The sequence below is a fragment of the Cheilinus undulatus genome, linkage group 7, assembly GCF_018320785.1.
Source record: "Cheilinus undulatus linkage group 7, ASM1832078v1, whole genome shotgun sequence".
NCBI lineage: Eukaryota > Metazoa > Chordata > Actinopteri > Labriformes > Labridae > Cheilinus > Cheilinus undulatus.
In genome coordinates, this window is record NC_054871.1 from 40,300,715 (window position 1) to 40,320,018 (window position 19,304).

Genomic DNA, 19,304 nt, shown 5'->3' on the forward strand with positions numbered 1-19,304 from the left:
GATATGCTGATGCTGCACCGATAGAGTAACATCTTTTGTTGGAGGCAGTGTGATGGTGTTGGACGGCGTCTCCCTCACAGAAAAAAATGAGGCTTCCTCATCATCTGAGACAATCTCATTGCAGAGAGATATGGAGATGAGATTCTGCAACCAGTGGCAATCCCATATCTCCACAGTCTGGGACCGAACTCTATCCTTCAAGACGACAACACTCCCCCCACAGAGCGGGGTTTATCAGAGACTACCTCCAGAATTTGGGAGTGGAGAGGACGTAATGGCCTGCCAGCAGTCCTGACCTCAACCCCATTGAACACTTGTGGTATCAGCTTGGACGTACTGTTGGTGCCAGAGTGACCAACACAACCACATTGGCTGACCTGTGACTAATGCTGGTGGAAGAATGGGATGGCAGTGTGTGACCAGGCTGGTGACCATTATGAGGAGGAGGTGCCAGGCTGTTGTGGCTGTGTATGATTTTTCCACACACTATTGAGGCTCCTGTTTGTTACATTAATTAATTGTTAAATTGCCAATATGCCTTGATTCTTCAGACTTCAATCATCTAATCCACAAAACAAGAGTCAATGGCAGAATAAACCGTTTGGCACTGGCAGAGAAGATCTGGCAAATTTTTCATAGGTGTAACCCAAATACTCAGCTCTGCTGCTCCTACCACAAATACATGTTCTCGCAAGTTGGTACCATTTAAAAGAGAAATAAACAGGCTTTCCAGTGGTATAAGGTTTATTCCCAGCAAGTACTGTGCTACATTTATAAAGGTGTTTCTTTATTACATTAACAAATTACTTTGAGATTTTTATGATCTTGTTGTTTTTTGATGTGCTGGAAGGAAAGATCATATTTTCCTTTTCAACCCAACCCATTGAGTTAAAAAATACTCTGCAGGGTTTACATTATACTTTCTTCAGTATTCATTGGATTATGTTTATAGAACTGCAACTTAAGGTTAATCGTACTTAAAGAAACAGTACTTTAACTTCAGTACTATTTTACTTTACTCTTTTATCTCAGAAACACCACTGATTTTCCTCGATATTAAATAAACATTTTAAAATCTTGAAAAACTGACTGAAACACCTTGCATGGGAAAGCAAGTGTTATATGTCGAGATCATGTGAAACTGTTTTTACAGGTAAACTGAGTAAAATGAAATCTATCAACACATCCTCTGGAGATTTCCGTACTTTTAGATTTTGTACTTGTATTTCTGCATATTAATTCATTCACTTTAAATATTTTAACGTTTTTACAACCACTTGCCATTTGTAATTCTCCCTCCCTGCGAAGGAGCTCCAGCTCGGCTTTTTCCGTCAACCGTGTGACTCCGGTGTTACAGATCGTATGGTTCATTCGACATTCCTCCCCCATCCCTCTGGTGCAGGTTTAGGTTGGTCAAAACATTTTCCGCGCCCCGGTTGGTCAACGATCTGATGTTCTCTTCTCTGATTGGCTGAAGGAAAGAGGGCGGTCCTGTTGTAGCTGAGTGTTCTTCCGGCTTACATGTTGGAAAAAAAGAAAAGACGAATGGAAAAAATTGTAATCTACAAAGCGAATATTGGCTTGTGACTACGAGAAACGGTAACATATGCAACCACGTGTAACTGTATTTGTTAGTTTAGCGCAGTGGAGTTCAGACTGAGTTACTCTGTAGAAAGTCCTGGATTCAGCATGAAAAGCAGGCAGTACTAGGGTTAGCTACTCAAACGTTAGCATTATGCTAGCTACGATAGCTCGCTAACAAGATAGCATTTTAAGTTTTTAGTCTCCCGAAGCTAAACGAGTCACCTCAGTAAGGATTTTTTCACTGAACGGGTGTCGCGTTTGTCCATTTTGATGAAGGCAGTCGAGAAATACCTTTTATTCTCGCATGTAGAACTTGGTGTTTGATTAAATCCGCTGAAGGTGTTGTCGAGCAGTTAAACCATCTGTTATTATACCCATAAATCGCTAAACATACATCCACAAAGAGTATGTTTGGATTTCTGTATTACAAAGCTGTTTATAATATGGCAACACCCTTTTCTGCAACATTAGTGCTACTAACTAGCCCTTTGCTTCGTCGCTAGCTGGTAGGCTTATAATCAGAATATACCGCAGCGCTAGATTAGCCTGTTTGTATCTCCGCGCCGACAGTGTAACCACTACTCTAGCAACCATGAGCCGTTGTACGTGTTACACGCCACAAAATACGAGTGTAAAGCAGCTTTGAACACTTACGTGTTCAATATATCTAACACTTGGAGTAATGTCCAAATCTTCGTGTTATTTCAGGTCATAAACGGTTAAAATGAGCTCACAGCAATTCCCCCGACACGGGCTGCCAGCCTCCAGCGGGGGAGCACCTCAGATCCCCACAGCTGCGAACCTAGTGTCTGTCAACCAGCCGTCAAATCCACCAGGTAACTCTCAATTTCCTCATGCATTCACGAATAAAATGTAAGGTATGCACACCATTGTAAAACTTGAGTCTTATGGGTTAGCAGTGTGGCTTTACAATGCTAAAGTAAAGCACAATTCCTTTGTTTCCACTCATATATATTTTTAAATCCCAATCTCTGAGCTTAAATTCACCACACACTTCACTAAGTATATTTGTGCTACTGCTTCTTAATGCTATGATCTAATCAACTAATAATATGGCTGCCATCAGTGCATTTAGGCACGTAGACATGGTGGAGAGGATGTGGTTTAAGTGACTCTGAACTTGCCATGGTCATTGGTGGTTTGGCAGGCTTTGTTGTTCTTTACACATATTTGCCTCTGCTAAAAGTGAGACTCCTCAGACCAGGTGTTTGCCAATCTTAAATTGTCCAACTTTGGTTATCCCCTGTGAATTGTAGACTCCCGTTTTATGCTGAGAAGAGGGACACTCATTGGGGTTTTTTACTGCTATAGCTGATGATGTTGATGGTTTGCATCAGGGGCACCAGCCTGGGGAGAGCCATCAAAGACTTGGCGAAGGAAGCAGAACAGGGGAGCTTCTGGTTCTGCAGAAAAGACAAGTCCTGGGGGAAACAGGGGTCGTAGGGCTAGCTGCCCGGGGTGTCCCTACTGCTGCTCCTCCACCTCAAGATGTAACAGGAATACAGGAGCAAAACATCAAGAGGGGGTGGCTTCCGGCTGATGACCCTGCAGCTGGCAGAAGAGCACTGACAGAGGTGTGCTAGGCAGAGATGCAGAGCAGGTAGCAGTGCCTGTGCTCAAATATAGAGCTCATCTGCTGGGTTTGACATGTTATGCGCCCAAGATGCGTTTTGGCACACTTTGGATGTACCGCATGGCAATTTGAGATTGCCATATATACAGCTCGAACAAGTCTTGTCCTTTATCTCTGACCTCTGCCATCAGAATATTTTGGCACAGAGAACTGCTGCTCACTTGATATTTGCTCTCTATTTGGCCAGTCTCTGTAAACCCTGGCGATGATTATGCATGAAAATCCTAGTAGATCAGCTGTGGAATAGTCAGACCAACCTGTCGCGAACCATGAACCCTGTCCAAATCAAAGTAACTTTAATCATCTTTCTTCCCCATATTGATGTTTGGTTTGAGCTTTAGTGCACCGTCTTCTCCATGCTCATGTTCCTACATGCACTGGTTGCTGCTTTGTAATTGGCTTTAGATTGATTGACTGACTGATTGAACATAAAAATGCCCAACTCTCATGGCTTAGTAAGACACCAGAAATACGGCAGCAGTGTTCCATTAATTTCAACACATTACAAGCCACTGCAAAGCTGCTTGTTCTTTTTACTGCTCAGTATTAAATTGTACAGTTAGCTTTTCTTCCGGGCTTTACAGATAAAATCTGCTACAAAGAAGATTTCCTTTTAAAAACACAACTTAGGTTTTTCATCATTATCCAACCAGAAAACAATATCAACATTAATGGAAGACATTTTCCTAAAAAGTACATCCTCGAAGCCATCATAGACAATAACATGAATCTTGTTTTAGTTCCCTTAAACTCTGACAACAAATTAACTCAGTCCTCCTTTGCAGTGGAATTAACTTTTCCAGTCTCTATGGCCAGAAGTAAAAATTCTGAGCATTACTGCACATAGTGATCTTTGTCTTCTGGTTAAAGTATTCTTAACATAGGATTCTATACAGTTTTTTAAAAAGACAATTAGATTGTAGTTTTAGTTTTACACCATATATAAACAGACTGTTTTGCACATAAAAAAGATATTTGTATTTATGAGCAGTTGAGCAGGAATACCGAATAAAATGGTCATTCAGCATAAATTGCATGATTTGGCACACTTGGCTCACCTTCAGTCTTTGGCCTGAACAATGCTACACTTTGATTATTTTGGGAGAAAACTTAACATTTTACCAAAACAATCCATCCATCAATCCATGTTCTACACCGCTCATCCCATTTGGGGTCATGGGTCATTCTGACTGGTCGCCAGTCAATCAGGCTGACATAAAGAGACACACAACCATACACACTCACAACTACGGCCAATTTAGAGTCACCAGTTTAACCTAACAAGCATGTTTTTAGTCGATGTGAGGAAGTCGGAGCACCCAAACAAACCTACGCATGTACAGGGAGAACATGAAACTCTGCAAAGAAGGACCCAGTCAGTAATAAAACATATTTTTCCTAGCAGGTGGAGATGCAGACAGCAGACAGGAAGCTGCTGATCATACCCAGCAGGATCATCCACCAGCCGGGGGAGGAGGAGGAGCCCTGGCCTTCAGAGATGAAAAGCAGGAAACAATGGTAGTCCGACCTTACCCACAAGTGCAGGCGCACGGCCAGCCACAAGCTGCTCCCCAGGCCGTGCCCATCCAGCCAGGCACACCTGTGACTGTACCTGCCCCCCCAGTCCACCTCACACAGGGCCAGCCCGCCGTCCTCACTGAGGGACAGATGAAGGTGAGGAACACAGGATTTAATGAAAAACTGGTGGTAGCATGCACTCTGCTCACTGTGCTTGCACATGGCCGCAGACACGTGCCTGTATAATGGGATTTTTCTGAGTACCATAATGGTATACCCTTGTAAAATTCAAGGATGGTATGGTTGAATTAAAAAATATATACCACCCAGTCCTACCAGATAGCAATTTGAAAGACAGTGGAAAGTATGCTGAGGTACATAAAAATAGTAATTACTTTTCTTGCTTACACCATTTGATATTGGCATCATAATTTTCCTCAAGGTAAAACATTGGTATTCTGTTGTTTAAACTTGTATTAACAAGTTTTCTGTTTTGTTAATTTGAGGTCTGAAAAAAGTCTTTCTGTTATCTTAAGCTATGATATTCGTTAATTATAGGATCTAAATTACAGTATTTGTTGTATGTCAACATTGGAAGAAATGTTTGATAAGATTTTTTTTACACATCCTGATTCAGTTTCTAGGCTTTCCTCTGTGGCTGTGACAGATATTTGTACTGTATTCGCTGGGTTGTAGCTAAGCTGTGCAGATTGTGCATTTTCATTGGAGAGATGAGATTTTAAATGCCTTGTTGACATTACTTGTTTAGTTTACTATTTAAATGGAAACTGGTTAACCTCATAAAAACGTTGTTATTTTCATTGTTGTAAATTTTATGGGGTATTTATTTTCCTTTTAAGATTTATTGTTGTTGGCACTAAACTTGAATCAAACATCCTTTAGGACTTCAAGCGATGTAATGTATTTTTTCTTTGTTCTTTTTTAGGCTGTCCTTAAGTCCCCTATGCCAAGTCGTCTCATTGCGCCCGCACCAGCCTCTAACCAGGCTCATATTCCCATACCTCCCAAGGTGCCTGGTCACATTACAGTCACTATAGAGAGCAGCATTGCTCCAACTCCATCTATACCAGTGGCAACCATCAGTGGTCAACAGGTGAATGCACTGCACACCTCAGAAGGTGTTTTTGTCTCTCTGATGATTACTGAAGACCATGTCTGCTTTCACTGTGTTTCAGGGTCACTCCAGCAACTTGCACCACCTGATGCAGGCAAACATTCAGATCATTAGGGGTAGTGCCCCGCTGCAGATTGGTACCCCTGCTGTCCCTCCACAAACCTTCACATCTCATTTACCCCGAGGTATGCATGTCATAACAAAAATATGCCAGACATGATGTTTACTTTTCTCCGAAACAGTGGTCTATCAACTAGCAGTGCTTCCCTCATCACCTGTTATTATCTCTTTCTTATAGGAGCTGCTGCAGCAGCAGTTATGTCCAGTTCAAAAACTGTCTTGCGACCAGCAACTGGAGCGAGCGCAGGTCCAGGCCAGCCGACAGTGCAGCACATCATCCACCAGACTATACAGGTGCTCTGCTGCACTGGTATCTCTGGAGGTGTAGACATGTGTTTCTCATTAAAAAACGAATTTCTCACTTTATTGTGTGCTTTTGTCCACAGTCCCGCCCTGCTGTAACAACTTCTACAGCAGTGCTCCCAACTGTGGTGGCCCCCATTTCAGCTACAAGGACTCAGTCTCCAGTTATCAGTCCGACGGTCACACACTCTGCAGAAGTGACACATGGGTAGGTAACAGTCTAAAGGGTTTTTTAGATGATGAAATATCACAACCTGTTTTGGTCATAAGGATACCATGTGACTGCACTTAAGTCTGTGTGCCAGTAACATGCATTAACAATACTCAGTTGTCTGCTGCTTATGCAGTCACTTGATCCTGAATGAAGTCAGGAAGTGGGGGACAGCCATTAGGAATGAATGGGAATGGAGGAAAGTTAGTACTTTACAGCTCTAAATGGACCTCTACTCTGCAGTTATCATCAGAAAATTTCAACATCCCTGAGTACAGTCCCTGCACTTAACAAAAAAACTCCAAAAAATCCCCAGTTTAACCAATTAACCTGGCATGGGGACGATCACAAGTTACTCCGTCCTGTAGACCTTCTAGCACCTTCAGATGAAGGGATACAAGAGTCTAGAGGAGTCTTGTACTGAGAGGCTAGCTGAGCCCTTATCACATATAAAGATTATTCTTTTTGTCACTAACCTATTTTCAATTGAAATGGTGATGTACTGTCAACTGCATAAACCTTGCAGGTTAAGACAGTCGTCCCCAACCTTTTTGGCGCCATGGACCAGTTTCATGAAAGACGACATTTTCATGGACCCACCATTGATGTGTGGGGGATAAATACACTGAAATAAAATGATACAAACAGCATAAAAACAAAGTGCAGAAAAAAATAACACTCACCATAATGCTTAATCAGTGGGCCATGAGAATCACCTATCAAAATAAGTCTGTTTATAACATAGGACACTTGGTATTGTCTCTTAAACACAGCTTTCTTTTTCTTGGCAGTCTACTTCTGTTTCCTCATTGAGCCCTTTTCTCTTTGCAAAGAAGTTCTCAACTTTGTTTGTTTTTACTCATTTTAGCCAGCTTGTGGGTTTAATTTTCGCATATCATGTGACTGAGACAAGCATCTTGACATGTGTCAAAAGGCATGGGCAAATACCATAACGGAAGAGAATCTGTCAGTTTTTCAAAATAAAATAACTTTCATACTCAGTAGGAGTCAGTAGAGAACAAAGATAAGAAAGTAACTCAAATATTCTGGATCTCTACATAGAGCTGCAACACCCATAAATCTAATATGTTTATCTTAAAGAATGTCAACACAGTTGTTTGTTTGGAGTCAAAAGTAAGCAAGCATTGCAGTGACAGCCCTCAAATAAACCCTCTAATTATTAAAGAGCTGTGCTGTTCCAGTATTGGTTTATTGCATGTTTTTAGTGCAGTATTTTACAGAAGCAATATCCAGAAGATTTCAGTCTCATATTGTTCAATTTCTTGAGGTCTTTTAAGAAAAAATTTCCAGTATATGTTCAAAAAGGAAACCAGATAATGTTTTAAACATTTGGGAACATTTTAACGTAGTCCCTTTGGCAATTTGTAACCATACCCCTCGTTTTCAAGTGCTTCCTTTCCCAAAGAGCAGTTACAAGGGGGTTAGTGATCAGATCTTTCCCTACACATTCATGAAAACAGATATGATGGCGTTACTGGGCATTTTCAGTGTAAGTAGTAGAGGTAAGGGGTGTCAATGGAGTGACTCAGTCTGCTCAAAGCATTTCTTTTAAATTTTCCTCAACTTTGAGTCTCTAAATGGGTGTCGAATATCTTTTTCAGGCGTCCAGGTCTCACCATTCACCCTCCTCCTGCCACAGTCAGTATTCAGAGGTCTCAACCGTCTCGTGACACCGCGACACGGATCACACTGCCGTCTCATCCAGCTATTGGAGCTCAAAAGCCTCAACCTCCACACACCATGGCACAGGTTAGTGCTCCATGATTACTGTCAGCAACAATAATAGGTGATCATTTTATAAAGGAAGTAATGTGCTTTTTTTTATCTATTCTTCTACACAGAAGCCAATCTTTAGCTCTGTAGCACCTGTAGCTGCAGCAACTGTGGCACCAATCGTTGCCACTAACACAGTGCCATCAACAACCACAATAGGTATGTACGGTTTAAATCACAAATCTTAATCAGTTTTGACTAAAACCATAAAAGTCAAAGTGCAAAGTTTAACACGAATGCTCATCAAGTTTTCTTCTTCATGTTTAGGCACAGTTCCACACACCCAGATGACCAACAGCACTATTGTCACCATGACGATGGCCTCACACTCCTCTCATGCTACGGCAGTAACGACCTCTGCCATCCCTGTTGGTGAGTTCACAATCAGGAGGTGTCAGCTTTACACACATCAGTTCAGAGTGCTTTCAAACATCTTAACTCTAACTTCTCCTTAATGTTGCTCTCAGCTAAGGTAGTCCCTCAGCCCATCGCGCACTCGTCATCCAGAGTGCAGCCCGACTACCCTGGAGAGAGAGCCAACCTCATCCCCATCCCAGGCCATCGGTCGTCTCCTAACCCTGTTACCATGGAAGCAAGAAGTGACAACAGGTGAGCACAAGATGTTCAAAGGAATCTGACTGAAAAATTGGTCAGTGTCTTTTAAACGATACAACTGTCTCTGCCCACAAACTCAGGGGCATCTGTTACGTTGGAGTGGTTGTTAAAAAATGAACCCACTAGGGGTCGCTGTCACACAAGGACCTAAACAACCCCTTGATTGCTGCACCCATCCCCCCTCTATCGTCTGTTCCGTTATAGTTGTGTGTCTAAATGCCCACGTGAGCTAATTTTGGGATTTCTAACAGCTTTTCTCCCTAATTTGGACATAAACCTGCTTTAAAGGACATGGTGATATACTATTTAGCAGATAAATCTTGTGGGGTACTCTGTAGATTGAAATTACAACTTGAGTCAACTTACAAGGGAGTCGTGATGTGTAATTCATGAGCAGATGTAAGAGCTGGATCCTGTTGTGAGTGATATGTGTCGGCTCCCATTTGGGAGACTATTTGATGCCTAAAAAACAAAAGTTGGAAGACAGGAAACTGACAAAATCGTACCAAATGAAGAGCCACTGGGTAACCGGAAGACTGACTCTTATTACAAAGTCGAGCCAAATGATCCGCATCTCTAAGAAGAGTTAGATTTCTTATCACTCCGAGCATGACTGGATGGGCATAAATAAAGCTATTATTTTTCTTTACTAGCAGAACAGCAGGTCATGCAGTTGATGTGGCAGTTGTTATTGTGTCCTCATAACCAACCGAGGCCTGTATCCACACAAAGCACTAGGGATTACCACTTGGGATCCAAATGCCCAACGCGCATATAAATCTGGTAATGCATGGTATAAAAAGTAAATCAAACAAGGCTGTCTGGCTGCAGGCCGTTAATTTCTCACAGCCACTCTCACAAACTGTTCATCTGAGACACCAGTTATCTCAGAATAGAAATGCACTCTGAAACTTTAAATATAAAATCGCCTTAACTTCTGGTTAGTGTTAGGGTAAAGGTTAAGGTAACTGTTAGGATACCAAAAGTTAAAAGTCAATAACCTAGAATACAAATTCTTAATTTCAAAACATATATTAAAGCCGAGTAAACAGTCTGCTTACAGGAAACAAGCTTGTCCACCATGACAACGTTGTAACACAGCAAGTGTTAGCTGTGTTATGTACATAGCTGAAGCTAAGCTCACAAAGTAGCTATGTAAGTTACATATCTATGTTATCTACATAGCAGCATGAGCTTTAGCTATGTTTACTAAAGCTAACTAAGCTATAAATAACGGCACAACATAGTCACGTAGCTAAAGCTAAACTCACAAAGCAGCTATGTAAGATAATATAAGATACATTATCTACATATCTAGGTTAGCTTTAGCTACGTCTGCAAAAGCTCACATTACTAAAGCTAACGTAGCTAACGCTAATCTCACAAAGCAGCTATGTAAGCTATATTGATACGTTATCTATGTAGCTATGCTAGCTATATTGCTAAAGCTCATGCTGCTAAAGCTAACTTGGCTACATTGGCTTATACATTGACGTTAATTTTGTGGCTAGCATACCTATGTTAGCTTTAGCTAAAGCTAAAAAAAGTGAGCTGTTCATGTAAGTATTTTTAAATGGGTCTATACATAATTTAATCTCGGATTAGACCTCTGACCTTTTCCCTCTGTTTTATTTCAATTCTATTTTATTCTATTCAATTCAATTTTGTTTATATAGCACATTTAAAACAACCACGGTTGCCCAAAGTGCTTCACAGTATAAAAGCAAAACTTAAAACAGGAATACATCACTATTAGATAGTAAAATGAATCAAAATAGAATGTTATACAGTAATGGTAAAAGTACCTGTAAATGGGAGCGCACGTGGTCGAGTGGTTTAAGGCGCTACCCATGTACGCAGGCAGCCTGGGTTCGAATCCGGCCTGTGGCCCTTTACCACATGTCTCCCTCTCTTCCCTGTTTCCAAGTCTATCCACTGTCCTTCCTCTATCAAGTAAAGGCATGAAAAGGCCAAAAATAAATCTAAAAAAAAAAAAAGTAACTGTAAAATCTAAACTCTGTTGAGATAAAATAACATATCATGTTATTTTATCATATTATGGTCAACAATTGTAAAATCATTCTTATCTCATATGTGTCTTATATCACATTGACTTGCAGTAGAGACAGTGAATTAAAATGACACAAGGAGATACTTTAGATTATTATAACTGTTGAATTAATTTTTTTATTTCTGTTTGTAGGCCTCCTGTGCCAGTACAGTTCCAGTATTTCCTGCCAGCTTACTCCTCGTCATATCCTCTGACGCACACCTACACCCCCATCAGCAGCTCTGTGTCTACCATCCGTCAGTATCCTGGTAAGCTTTGCTTTCTTCTCTTTAACTGCTGAAATATTGAAATGTTCAACTGACTTTTGAATTGATTGCCATATAAAACTTAGGACTGTGAAAATTGGTGTATTGATTAAAAAGGGTGTTAAATGTGACATCAGAGGGTTAAATTTACCTTAATATTACAAATACCTCCTTGTAACTTTATTATTTCTTCTGTTAGTTACTCCTCAAGCTCCGAGTTCAGCGCTGCCCACCCAAACTGGAGTTGGAGTGGCAACCACCGTCCATCTTAACCACATGCAGCTGATGGCTGTGGATAGAATTGGTCTCCCATCCGCACAAATCAGCACCCAAGGGATCCAACCTGCACCAATTGCTGCACAGGGCATTCAGCCTGCACCTATAGGAGTGCAGGGCTTGCACACGTCTGCACCGATTACCACACAAGGAATCCAGCAGACACCGATAGTCACTCAGCAGCAGCAGCAGCCACAACAACAGCCCCAGTCTGAAGCCAAACCAGGTAATCTCTGAACCTCCACGTCTCAGTAAAATGATAGAGTGTTGATGGAGATGTGGGTGGTGTGTAATGCATATGTTCTTGATTCCAGGGGGGGTTGTTTTGGCTGATGGCTTTGTAGCAAGCCCCATCAGCACCACCTTCAGCACCACTCAGCCGGTGGCCAACATGGTACAGGCACACACACAGGGAGGAGTCGGAGGAGCTCCCACCCTCGTGTCATCTCCAAGACCCAGCATCCTCCGTAAGAAGCCGGCAAATGAAAGGTGAATACATAAACAGCAATATTTATGCACTCACTTATTTCACCTTAATTGTTTTTTTTATTGACATCACTTTGTAGAAATCTGTTTTCAAATTATAGCAACCATGATTGATTTATAAAAATCATTTAAAGGGTGAAACATCCAAGGGGGTGAATACTTTTTAAAGAGAGGGAAAGCTGTGCCATTTAAAATAGACTACTTTTAAAATGCACCATAAGCAGCTCATTATTTGAGTATTTACAGTTGATGTCGCCGAAGGGGGGGAAATATGCAAGCAACATCTGTCTACATTCATTATGAACTGTCTCTGCATCGATGCAGAATCGTTCACATTTACATTACAATGCATCATGGAAATGATTCTTTTCAACACTACTGGATATATCAATCAATCAATCTTTATTTGTATAGCACTTTTCACACAAAAAAGTAGCACAAGGTGCTTTACACACAACAAAAATAAAAAAATACCTGATTTCACCCTGCCCCACCCCTCCCTACCCAGCCCTTTCCCCACCCAATCCTACCCCATCACTTTCCCCTCTTCCTACCCTGTAATTCAAACACAACATTGGCAAGTATATCATAGAGCGCTTTGAGTGGCCGGATGACTAGAAAAGCGCTCAAGCTCAAGTCCATTTGCCAAGTCAATTTTATATCTTGAGTAATGGATTCTGTAAGAGTAGGAACTTGTGTCCTGAGGAAACGTCATCTTAAAATTCAAAGGTTGGGTTAAAATGTAAAAACAAAGTAACATAAAATGAAAATTGTAATATTAGATTATATATGCATATATATGAGTATCTTGACAATTTTTTCTGTTAAGAGTGATCTTTCCCTCTCTGATCTGCTTGAAAGACAACCGGAGCCACTCTGACCGTTAAGCATTAATATAAATGATATTATTATAATTACTATTAGAAATCTTGTTGCGTAAAGAGAAGTCTGAGAACAGCTGATGAAAGAAGCAGCGTTAATTTGGTCAACTAAAACATCCACCAAATATGCTTGACTACCTTTTTTCCATGAGGAAGACAAAGGCCAGCTTAAATACCTCTTCTGTTATAAAACTGATAAAAGTAAACTAGTAAGTTGTTTTCATCAAGGAGATTTGTTTAAATTGGGAACCTACAAGGTTTCTCTACTAAATAGTGTGACACTGTTATCTCTAAATGTATAATTAATACATGCTGAGAGATAAGTTTTTGTACATATTCATATTACATTGGATAAGTCTGGCCTCAACACCTGCTCCATCCAAGGTGTAACATAAATGGAGCTGAAGGCCAGTTGGTGCTCTGGGTATAACTTAAAGTTAACTTAAAGTTAGTAGCATATTCCAGCTTTAAGTCAGTCGTGATGTTTGGCCAGCTGGTACACTGAGCTCAGTAATGCACAACTTGTACAATAATACAACATGTGACTTTTAAATCAGGCTTTGAAATTGCACATACATAGTTGAACCAAAGTCCTCTTGCACATCGTGACTTTTTACCTTTTTAAAAGTCAAGCAAAAAAGTTTGACACAACCTTTGTGTATCAGAACTTAATTAGTCCATCTATGTTAATCTTCCAGTTGTGTTCGTAAAAACTTGATCCCTGCCCAGCCCACTGAAGCAGCTGGAGGCCGAATCGAGAGCGGTGTGAGAGGAGCAGGATCTCCCAGACCTGCAGGGTGAGCCAATGTCACAATCAGATTGCTTAGAATCACATCCTGTCGTTGTTATTGATCATATTTAACCTAACTTTATTGATTCTTCTGTCAGTGTGAAACCTAAAACTGAGGTGCACATGGCGGTGGCCCCTCCAGTCATGGCTGCAGTAGAAGCACTGCCCTCTCAGGGTGGAGAGCAGCAGTCGGTGTCCTCAAACCCTCAGCATCTCGCACAGGCTATCCCCACCATGCTGGCCACACCAGGGCCTGTACCCCCGTCCCAGCCCTCCACGGTCCTGTCAGCCCTGCCGGCAGCCATGGCTGTAACTCCTCCTGTTCCTGCCTCCATGGCTAACACTGTGGCATCACCCACTCAGCCTGCTGCCAGCAGCACTGCAGCCTGTGCTGCCAGCTCTGCCTGCCCTGATTTGAAGATTAAACAGGAAGTGGAGAGCATGGACACGTCTCAGCCAGGTGAGGAGTTCATCTGTGTATATGATTTTTATGGTGCAAAACTGTTTTTTTCATGCATAAACAGGTCATCTGATGAATACACAAATCTGCAAATGTCATGTCTGGTTGTTATTGATAGCCTGTGTGTTATTTCAGCTCTTCATGAAAAAGTTGCCTGTGTACGTATTTACAAATCACCTATCCCCTATCACCTGTCTATTGATCTTGTACATTTGTGGCAACAAGTCTGATTGTAACACCTGAATTCAGTAATTAACAGATGTGGTCAGATACTTTTGTCCATATTGTCTGACAGTGATTTGGGGTCAATGAGCTGTTTATTAAAGACACTCAGAACTCGCAGTAAAACTTTGAGAAAGGAGTGGTGTCTGTAATGTGCAGGGCATAGATTTAGTTAACTGCTCAGTAATGCAGCTAAATCACTACATGAGGACCATGCCAGTCATTTTCTTGGCCTTTGTAAAACCTTTGTATTTGCCAGAAAGTTGAGTATTTTTTGGTTTACACCTTGCGTTTATGCCTCTACATATGAATATGGGAGTAATTTTCTAGATCTATTTATAAAAAACTTTGAACAAATAATATCTCTATACATTTCAGTCCTAGTGATACTAAGCATAGAAAATAACTGAATGTTAGGAAACTGAAATACAAAAGTAAAAAATATGTTTATTTTTCCTTCAGATCCAAATGCGACCTTGTCGTCAGCCCCAGTCCTCAACACCCCAGGCTCCACTCTGAACACTCCAGCTCCTGGAGAGCTGATTCCAGGTGCCTCACCGAGGAAGAAGCCCCGCAAGCAGCAGCATGTTATTTCTACTGAGGAGAGTGAGATGGTTGAGACAAACAGCACAGATGAAGAGAAGGCCCCAGGAAGGCCAATCACAGGCAGGGCCGAAAGACGGGAATCTCCTCCCAGGGAATATGTTGGTAAGAAAAGTGACACTATCCTTTTTTCTCATCCTGGTTTCAAGTGTTGATTAAGTTCTTAAAAAACATTCTTTTGTCTCCTAGATGAAGAAGGAGTACGCTATGTACCAGTCAGACCTCGACCACCTGTCACACTTCTACGACACTATAGAAACCCCTGGAAAGCTGCCTACCACCACTTCCAGAGATACAGTGACATCCGGGTCAAAGGTAAGATAGCGCTCTGCACATATGCAACAAAACCACTGCTTTATGCAGATTATGAAACTCAACGACTGCTTCTCTATAACGGCCCTGTCCTCTCGTCTGCAGAAGAGAAGAAGAGCAGCTTGCAGGACATGGCCAATCAGAGAGGAGTGGCATGCAGAGCACAGGGCTGGAAAATTCACCTTTGTGCTGCTCAGCTCAGGCAGCTGGTGAGTGCTGACCACAGAGCGTGTAGTATGGTTTACCTGAATGATTTCTTGAATGTGCAGTGACCTACATAAGGCTCAGTTTAGTTTGTGGCTGAAAGAGCAGAGAGGTTTCATTTTAGCTTCATTACAGACTCTACGTAGACTGTTTGAACCAAAATATCACAACAACATGACCCCATTAATGCACAAAGTGGGTGACAGTTGAACACTTCACACTGATTGTTAAATTCACAGCTATCTTGTAATTAACAGTGGTAAGAGGCCAATATGTTTGCAAAACGCCTCTTTTTGACTCTTCTGTTCATTCATGGTATTTGTTTCTTGATCTGTAGTCAAGTTTGGAGCATGATGTGTACAGCCGCCTCTCCACCCTTCAAGAAGGCCTGATCCCTAAGAAGAGAGCAGGAGCCGATGACGACCTTCACCGAATCAATGAGCTGATACAGGTGAGGGTTTACTTCAGGGACCTTTGAAATGTGAATTTCTCTGCAAAGAAAACTCTAGCCATTGCTGATTAAAGTTATGTGTTCATGAAGAGCTTGCAGGTCTTTTTCTGTTTCCGTTATGACACTAATCAATTCATCAGATGTTTAGTTTTCAAAAACAGAATAAACCAAAAGCTGTTGTGATGATTGATTAATCGGCCTGAGTGATTTAATTCAAGTTGCGATGCAAGGGCAGTACAATATATCTCAACACAAATACAGACTTTAAGTTTGGAGTAATTAAATTGTGATTGTATGATTCAAATGTCAATAACCTTAGCCAACAGAAACTCTGCATTTATTTTGGATAACTTAATTTTTTTTAAAATCTCAATATAGGGCCTGGAAATTAATCGCAAAATACCAGTTTGATACTTTTTTGGCAGCAGAGGTTTTATGCTCTACAAATTATACAGACATTCAAGTGTCATTTTGTAGAATAGTTACTTTTCTTTTTTAGGTATTTGTTTTACTTTATCAAAACAAGAATAACGAAAAATGATCATCCTTTCATGATAAATAATATTAAATTTGAGCCAAAATCTCAATGACATATTTTTGTCCAAAATTGTTCATCCCTAGTTTAGTTTTTCTAATATTGTTCATATTATAATATATAATGATTAATTGCTTGTGTTTGTTGAACAATAAATAATGATGAGGAACCTTAAAATAATTGCATATTAAATCGCAATTGCAATATTGAGGAAAAAATGTCACTATTAGATTATTTTTGCAAGTCATTTTGCCCTATCTCAATATGTTTTGCAGCAAAAGATATCATAATGCCATTTTTCCAGCCCCTAGTTCAAGCTTCAGTACTCCTTATTACCATTTAAGATGTCATGCAAACTGTTAGCTTGAGGGCTTGCACTATACTAGAATTTAAACTTTAATAGGATATTGCTACTAAAAATCAAATGATATCGATATCTAATTTTGCAGTCTATCTACATGGTAAAAATGTGTCTTTCTGTTTTGTTGAAAATCGGAGTTAAGATCCATAGTTAAAGCTTCTGTCCTTTTGACACTATAAACAGGGGATGTTTGATTCGCCAGATAATCGGTTAGATTCCATAGTTGGCACCAGAATTACTGAGTCAAGCCTACAATCCTGGTGAAATGCTCTTTCTGGCTGAAATTCTACAATGGTGAACTCATAGCATAGATAGCACCCTAGAGGAACCAAACCATTTAGCACTATTTAGTTTTAGAAAACGGGGTTAAAGTTAGCCACATTGTGTAAACTAGCTTCACTGCAGTGATTCTGTTTTTAAAAAATGGTGCTTAATTTTAACCATTTACTGCCTGTGTTCTTCACTGTAGACCAGTGTACTTGTGTTTAATTGGATGTGAAATTATCTGCCAAGAAACATCACTTGCTATACATTATTAAATTGACTAAGATTGTCCCTTTAAACACATGGTATCAAAAGCATTAAAGTATCAAACATTTTGACAACCTCAAGTCATCTCATGTGTAGCATTTTTAAATGTCATTTTTACAATTAAGGCGTCAGTTCAACACATTTACTTTTTCCAGAAGAATTTAAGACATGATTTCAATTATTACTGTAAAAAGGAAGTCTATGAATTCACATACTCTTTCTGTTTGTACAACAGCAACTTCTTTTGTCCATTGTCTCCACACATCTGCATCAAAGAAGTTCAAAAATGCAACAGATGAGTTAAAAAGTCACAGGGACCCCTCCAAAGAGCTTTATGTACACTTGAGACCCTTGCGGACAAACTTAGCATAAAACTGACCTCCCGATTTCATTGTCTTTGCTGTAGATTTTAGTTATAAAGACTAAATGCCTTTGTATTTTGGTCCTCAGGGTAACATGCAGCGCTGTAAGCTGGTGATGGATCAGGTAACCGAGGCCAGAGACACCATGATGAAAGTGCTGGACCACAAAGAGAAAGTGCTGAAGCTGCTTAACAAGAACGGCGTCGTCAAGAAGTCCTCCAAACTGAAACGTAAAGAACGAGCATGAACGTCTTCTCTGTGGACAAACACCGCCGCCGCCATCGTCCCTTCTTTGAAGGGGAGAGGGAGCTGCTCAGAATTTGGTGCTATGATTTGCTCTAAACAATCGCACGCACCCTCCCTGTCTGCCTGAAAGCAGGTGGAGAAAAACAGCGGGGAGGGCCTCGAGAAGCAGGAAACAGGTTTTATTCACTCACATGATGAGCGTGGAGCATCATAGGTTGAATTAAAGTGGCTGACTGGATGGCTCTGTTACCATTTCCCCATTTTTTTGTTAATTTTTGAAGAGACTATTTTTACTAACTCAACGTCTGCCTCTTCTTTTAAGAAAATATTTGAACCCGCCCCTTTGTGTATGTTTGATTTTTGGCACTAAATGCAGGTGCAGCAAGTGATGAAAGTATTTCGGTAAAATTTCAAAGGACTGTTGAGTTATTGAATGAGGTTAAATCATTTAGGAATCTTTTAGTAAGCTGTGTGTATACAGACTAATCTCAACTGTGCTCTTTTCATTAATCTGTGCCTTCATTTTGTTGGTGTACATGAAACAGACAGGAACGCTGCTGTTAAATAATCTTAAATATCATACAAAGAGAAGTTTCAGGTCATTTCAACCGTTTCCCTTTTCTCTGAAAGTCCTGCACCTGGATTTTATGTTCACATTTGTTCTATTAGTGTGGGTAAAATACCTTAATGAGCCACAAGTGTATGGGTAGTGTTGAAGATAATACATTAATGAAGGGTGAAGAAATAAATAAGCACCCTAAATGTGGCGATTTAAATGGATTTGATATGCAAAAAATGCTCTTAAAGGATAAATGTCGTCCCTAGATTGTTATCTAAAAGTGAGAACATACTGCATATGCATAACGGCAAGATAACTTTACATTCAGACTGCTGTGAATCACCTACTTAATCCAAAGTAAACAGATGTCACAGTGGTAAAGATTTTTTTTTTCCTTTGGTTTCAGAAAGTAGAGTGTTTGACGTAGAGAGCAAGACACTTGGTGTGATTATCCAGACAGACTGAATTCATGTAAATCACTGTAAATGTGCTTTTGTTTTTTCCATTGACCTGGTTTCTTTTCAAGTTTTGTACTCAATGAAACACTTTTGTGCAGTGTGATGTGAGCCGCTTCATTTTGCAGAGTGTAACGATAATGACATTATGAGATGAAGTGAGCCTGAAAACATCCAGCTATTGTACATTGTTTTTGTCTGTGTAATTATAGTAAAGATACTTAAACAATACCTGATGCACTGTTGTTTTTCGATTATTTTGGGATTATGCCTTTTGAGAGACAGGACAGAAGATAGTGTTGGAAATAAAAGTGATTGTG

The 19,304-nt window shown here is 40.4% G+C and overlaps 1 protein-coding gene across 2 annotated transcripts; it reads left to right on the forward strand.

The window, feature by feature from the left end:
* Positions 1–1,496: 1,496 nt before the first annotated feature.
* On the forward strand, positions 1,497–19,215 carry sap130a (Sin3A-associated protein a). Of its 2 annotated transcripts, none has more exons than XM_041791423.1 (21): positions 1,497–1,599; positions 2,293–2,420; positions 4,641–4,912; positions 5,703–5,870; positions 5,953–6,076; positions 6,190–6,305; positions 6,398–6,522; positions 8,148–8,295; positions 8,388–8,478; positions 8,587–8,691; positions 8,787–8,928; positions 11,138–11,253; positions 11,450–11,752; positions 11,841–12,015; positions 13,592–13,690; positions 13,782–14,143; positions 14,828–15,073; positions 15,158–15,283; positions 15,386–15,489; positions 15,822–15,935; positions 17,813–19,215. In XM_041791423.1, exons 2-21 carry the CDS (start codon positions 2,309–2,311, stop codon positions 17,969–17,971), a joined length of 3,207 nt encoding a protein of 1,068 aa, XP_041647357.1. In that variant the 5' UTR covers positions 1,497–1,599; positions 2,293–2,308; the 3' UTR covers positions 17,972–19,215. The 2 variants fall into 2 exon arrangements, with proteins under 2 accessions (XP_041647357.1, XP_041647358.1); XM_041791424.1 differs by having other exon boundaries at positions 4,644–4,912.
* The last annotated feature ends 89 nt before the right edge of the window (positions 19,216–19,304 follow it).

Excerpts from the sequence above, each read along its gene's own strand:
- sap130a (XM_041791423.1), top strand. The coding sequence starts at position 2,309 with ATGAGCTCACAGCAATTCCCCCGACACGGGCTGCCAGCCTCCAGCGGG. Across the intron at positions 2,421-4,640 it reads CCAGCCGTCAAATCCACCAG|CAGGTGGAGATGCAGACAGC; the intron begins GTAACTCTCAAT and ends TATTTTTCCTAG. Across the intron at positions 6,077-6,189 it reads CACATCTCATTTACCCCGAG|GAGCTGCTGCAGCAGCAGTT; the intron begins GTATGCATGTCA and ends TCTTTCTTATAG.